General features: G+C 38.6%; 1 protein-coding gene across 1 annotated transcript in view; it reads left to right on the forward strand.

Moving 5' to 3' along the window:
- Window positions 1–1,852: 1,852 nt before the first annotated feature.
- The window catches only part of smim8 (small integral membrane protein 8), a 7,276-nt gene continuing 2,917 nt past the window's right edge, over window positions 1,853–6,211 (forward strand). Inside the window, exon 1 of the mRNA XM_088402724.1 lies at window positions 1,853–2,071. Coding sequence (XP_088258850.1) covers window positions 1,943–2,071 — 129 coding nt within the window. The 5' untranslated portion in view covers window positions 1,853–1,942. The remainder of the gene's footprint in view (window positions 2,072–6,211) is intronic.

A 6,211-nucleotide genomic window follows, 5' to 3' on the forward strand; every position in this document is an offset into this window, starting at 1 on the left:
AATCCGCCGTCATTCCAGCTACACTTAAAAACCCCATGATGACAAATGGAAGTCAGGTGGCGAAAGATCGCTGTCAAAAAGCTGTATTCGTGTTTTCAAATAGACGTATGCATGTTTTCAGATTGTATCTGTGTTTTCAGATTTGCCTTCGTGTTTTCAGATTTGCCTTCTGTTTGCCTTCGTGTTTTCAGATTTGCCTTCGTGTTTTCAGATTTGCATTCGTATTTTCAGATTTGTATCCGTGTTTTACCACTCATATGAGTACGACTCTCACGAGACACGTACGTGAATCTTCCTTCGGACGCATGGCTCTGCCTTTGCACGCATGGATCTATGGAGTAAGATGGCTGTCAAAAAGACGTATCCGTGTTTTCAGATTTGTATTCGTGTTTTCAAATTTGTATCCGTGTTTTACCACTCGTATGAGTACGACTCTTGCGAGACACGTGCAAGAATCTCTCCTTTGGATGCACGAATCTTCCTTTGCACGCATGGATCTGCCTTTGCACGCATGGCTCTGCTTTTGCACGCATGGATCTGCTTTTGGGTTAGAGTTGGATATGCAAATTGAGATGACATCACATCAAGAAACCAGACAATATCAGTTGATCTGCGAGCCATCCAACGCCTTTGCAGCAATTCAGGTGGCCATTATCGAGCAATAAATCGCGTAATTTAACGCAGCAATCTGGCCATTGATACCCCCATGTCGCCTTTTCTTCTTTGAAGAAATTGTTAAAAGAAATGCTAAATAACTGTTGGCAAATAACCCCGTGGCACAGTTGTGTAATCAACTGTGCTCTTCACCTGAATTGCCCGAAGCTCCGTCCATTTCCGTAGCGTAACGGTAAGCTTCATTCTGTGATTGTTCTGTGACAAATTTGAAAACACATACAAATTTGAAAACACGGATACAAATCTGAAAACACGCATACGTCTTTTTGAAAACATGTATATGCCTTTTTGACAGCGATCTTACTCCATAGATTCATTCATGCAAAGGCAGTTCCATGCGCCCGAAGGAATATTCACGTACGTGTCTCGCGAGAGTCGTACTCATACGAGTGGTAAAACAGTGGTACAAATCTGAAAATACAAACACAAATCTGAAAACACGCATACGTCTATTTGAAAACACGGATACGCCTTTTTGGCAGTGATCTTACTCCATAGATCTATGCGTGCAAAGGCAGTTCCAGGCATCCAAAGGAAGATTCACATACGTGTCTCACGAGAGTCGTACTTGTACGAATGGTAAAACACGGGTACAAATCTGAAAACACTGATACAAATCTGAAAACATGCATACGCCTCTTTGACAGCGATCTTACTCCATAGACGGCCAGTGGTTCCGCACCCTCATATATGAAGGTCGCCGCTACTGCAGAAAACAGACATAAGAACAGTAAGACGGAGACATAACAAAAACTGAGTATAAATTAGTTGTTCAAAAGTATTACCTAAGTGAATCCAAATTATATATAACAAATAAAACATTTCATGCACTTATTTTTAAATTGTTTTTTTTTTCAAAAATCAAGATAAACACAACAATTCAATTTTAGTGTTTCAAGAACAAGAAAAAAAATCAATTTGAGATTTTTTTCAAGCACAAAACAAATTTTCAATTTCAGGTTTTGTTTTTTCTAGTATGTCCAAAAGTAAGGAACCTTCTGAAACATACCACTGGTTTTTGAGTCTGAGTGGTTTGCTCTTAATTTGTAGTGCATCCCGCCACTTCCTGTCTGCCAGTGCAAGTCAGTCTCAGCGTGTGGTGACAACCCCTTTTCAAATTCTATGTTCCTTTTTACACTTCACACTCCATTCCGATAGCTGGCGCAAATCCCATTCAGCGTGTTGTTTATCATTTTATAGAAGAAGATGAAAAACGACGACAACAGCCAGTTAGTCAAGAAATTTGTTTAACAGCGAAGTAACGATCATGATATCTAATAAAGAAGACAGTAAAGTAAAGAAGGGGGTTGAAACAAACAATAGAACGTCCGGATTGAAGCGTGCAGAGACCACCGCACTTTTCAGAGCTGTCAACCCGGAACTCTTCATCAAGCCAGTAAGACACGTCTCACACAATACTGCGCCCACTTGCATTTGTTATTGTTTTCCCCCGATTTTAACGACACTCTTTGCTAAAGGGCTCCATCATATCGGGTTCCGTTAATCCCCAAATATGTCGTCATGCGCACCCCCAAAATTTAAAAAAAAGAAGAAAAAAACAGTTGTCACAACCGAAAATATAATAGGCGTTATATATTATATTTTAATACATTTGATAAAATAAACGATATTTTAAATATCATTTTCATACAGATTATTTTAATTGTTGACCCAAATTAAAGGTCCTGTGAATTTGCATATAAACATTAATTGCAGCTTCCAAAGCATTTTCGTATGATTGTTTTGCACTGTGAGAGCAACACCGCACCACTATTTTGGGTGCATTTGCCATGGCGTAAAAAAATCCTGAATTCAAAAACAATGACACATTTGTACGATCCCACAATGCAAAACCATTATCTAAATGTGCTTCAAAAGCTGTAATAATCTTTTCATGCACACTTGTTATTGAGGCAATATTTTTGAACAGTTTCGTATATATAAAACAGGCCTAAACTCATTCCATTTAGGGTGTCAAAATTACATACAAACACGTTTTTATAGATTTCGACAGTCCACAGACGTTTTCTACATTAAAATGCTGTAAATCAGTGGTCCCCAAACAATGGCCCTCAGGACGTGTACCACACACCTCCACAACCATACACGTAACCATGCATGTTTGTAGAATGTGGAAGGAAGCCCAAGTGCCTGGAGAGAACCCTCGCAGCCTCGGGTAAAACATGCAAACTCCTCACAGGAGTGCCTTAGCAAGCTGGAATTGAACACGGGACTTGGAACTGCGAGGCGGACGTGCTAACCAATCTTCCACTGAGCCACCCAATTTCAAAACAATACCAACCATTAACATTTTATTTTTTAAATCTAATTTCATTTAACAGTTTTTTTTTTTTTAACTCATCCTCACTTTCCATCCTTAACTGCTTTCAGAAGCAGCAAGAAGAGGCTCCCCTCTTTGTCAGACAATCTACCAGCTGTTCTTATGTCGCTGTTAGCTGACCAGAAGACATGTTGAGTGGATCCTTTTGCTTTTGGGGTAGTTCTTTAAAAGTGCTTTTTTTCCTAGTCTGTCATTTTTTTCTATTATAAATCTTGTTGACTTGATGGAATCCACAAACATGTAGTTGTCACTGACACATATCACTGATAAGGTACCATTTGTTCCTACATTTCATGTACTTAGTTTGGGGGGAGGACAGAAAGATGGCTTTAACAATTCCATCAGTGAATGCAAGTGTCACTGCCTCAAGTGTGCTCAAAACCACTTTCCTGATCCTCTTCAATTGCCAGCTGATTGGTGAGAATTTACCTTCTCTCGCCATCAGCACAATGAGGTCCATCTTGGACAATTATGCTCCAAAACTCTTGATGAGTTCATGACAATAGGCTCAAGATTCTGTACGTAGACATCCTGTTGCATGTCCATTCCTCCTTTCACAGTAGCAACATCCATCCCCACATAGCAAAATCAATTATGTTCCTCCTCTTGTCCTACTTATAACGCAGTCTTGAAGTGGTGAACTTTTATGGAAAAAGTGTGGGAGGCACCCCAAATAACAATCGAAGATGCCTAAAGTGACTCAGCCATGTTCATTTTACCGATGGAAAACAGCATGCTTTTTACTTGAGATATTTGGGCTCCAGTAGTGTGGCTTGTACTTTATTATACCAGTAGAGGGAAGCATCAGCTAGTTCATAGACACATTTATTCAATTTCCATAGTTTGCCTTCACGTTTGAATCAATGAGAAGGTTGAACTTGATTTCACGAGACAGCTCTGTCCCCTAAAGAACAGCTGATTTGAAGTGTACAGTACACTGTTTCTGACACAAGTAACTTAAATGATTTTGACCCATGTCCTTTTCTTGAGGTGACTTTGAGTGAAGCAACAACTTCTTCACTTGGGTCAACATGAGCTTTTCTTAATCTGACAACAGTCCCATGACATACAAATACCAAAAGCCCTTTTTGTCCTATTACAACTCAATGTCCTTTCCATTCAACATTGTCTTTTTCCTTGTAAAACACCTTGTGTCCCATTCCATACCCCTCGTCACTTAAACGAATTATCTTCCTGATGGTTCTCTTTATTTTTTCTGAACATTCTGCCTCAGTGAAAGCTTTCTTTTCGGTGTGCAAGGCTTTTGATATGTTGTCCCACCCAAACAGTGAGAGTTGTGTCTTCCACTAAAATGGGAGAAAGATTTGGATTTTGTTCACAAACCAACTGGTACAGGCTGAAACAATGCTCTTGCAAATAAGGGGGGGGGGGGGGGGGCGAAATGGCTGCACGATTATGTCCAAAATAATAATCACAATTATTTTGGTCAATATTTAAATCACAATTATTAATCACAATTATTCATCATATTTAATCAAACATGTCTATTTATTGCCTTTTTTTTAAACAAGCAGTTTATAAACAAGGCTTCAAGGCTTGATACTTACAAATAATAAAAATAAAAAATTAAAATAAATAAAAATTAAAACATTCACCCAGGACATTGCAAAAACCTGGCACACAGGGCAACACAGCTAACTTACTTGAGTGCAAACCAATGAAAAAAAAGAAGCTTATTTATAACCAAGCAGATTATTTACTTTTAAGCAATTTTTAATCACTTAGCAGTCAAAATGTCATTTTCAGTTATTTCAAACTGAATGTACTAAATTTGTTTTCCAATCGGATTTTTCAAAATGGGTTTCACTTAATAGTATATTTTAGGAATCAGGTGAGAAACTCAGTGCCATTTCACACTGATAAATAATATATTAAGGTGATTAAATAGCAGAGGCTTTTGTCATGCAAACATGTGGTAAACATTGCCATCTAAAGGCTTTTAAGGTGGAAGTGAAAACTGAAATCTGTGGAGGGCGCCGTGAAGCCAACTTCAGCATCTTCCAAGCGTTTACATTTTTTTAAATTTTATTAGTTATATATTAACTATTCATCTCTCCTTAGTGGGCGTGCTTGACAGGTGTTGCTTATGGTAGTTAGGTCACCGTAGTGTCTTTTTCAGCCTAATCAGGTGTTTCTATCGGCAAATCTCCACAAGCGATAGTTTGTCCACCATGTTTTATGAGCCGTAAAGAAATTCCGTAAGGCAAGCAAGAAAATCTGGACGAGCAGATGCCGCGCAAAGGTCATGTTTGCCAAATTGACGTTGTTTAATGTCTGGAGCTGTGTGAATCTCGCATGAACCAAGCCTTGCTGCCTTCCTTCTTTCCGCTGCTGCATGATTTGCTCTCAGGCTATTTCTTAAGCTTAATGAACTCTTAACCTTGCGTTTGTCCCCTGGCGGTAGGATGACAAAATGCTTGATTTGACATGTCTAGGTAGCCGGCTTTTTAAATGTTAATATCACTGAGGATCATCTTATTTAATCGTGGCAGCCAATATTGTGATCCCGATTAAAATTTGATTAATTGTGCAACCCTAGGTAACAATGCTCCTAGTATTGAAACATTTGAAATGATCAATGTGAAAGAATCACACTTTTTTTTTCAAATTCATTTAGGTCCTGTGCTATAGTCTCGTTGTAGCGAGACTGCATGGGCAGACCGACAACAGGATTTAGTGGAGGCTTGCTGTGCTTTAGACATATTTCACCTTCATATTTCTTTTACAATAATCGTGATCTCAACATCAACTTTGCAGCATTCATGGGCAGTTTCCTAAGGTCATCAACTGATGATTGGCCGAACTGCTTGTGCAGTTTAAGTCAAACTTTATGCTTTTGTTGTTTGGATTGTTAGAAAGATCCATTGTCATCACACCTGCACAGATAGGTGAGACCGGGGCTAGTTGGCACACTTTTTACACTTAGATATACTTCTTGGTATCAATACATCATGTATAAACAAACTGTGTACTAGATGAAAGACCAAAGTCTTAGGTACATTTTTTTAAATTCATACCATTTTTTGTATTTTGTGTCACTTCAGCGTTAAAAGTGATCAAATAGGAAAAGTGAACATATGACCTCTTGTCCCAACATAGGGTAAGTTGTCACTTTCGATTTTGCAACCAATAACACATGGACAAAGCTAGAGTTTTCTTGTTCCCCTCCTTTTT

The sequence above is a fragment of the Hippichthys cyanospilos genome, chromosome 20, assembly GCF_059441005.1.
Source record: "Hippichthys cyanospilos isolate Australia breed blue-spotted pipefish chromosome 20, RoL_Hcya_1.0, whole genome shotgun sequence".
NCBI lineage: Eukaryota > Metazoa > Chordata > Actinopteri > Syngnathiformes > Syngnathidae > Hippichthys > Hippichthys cyanospilos.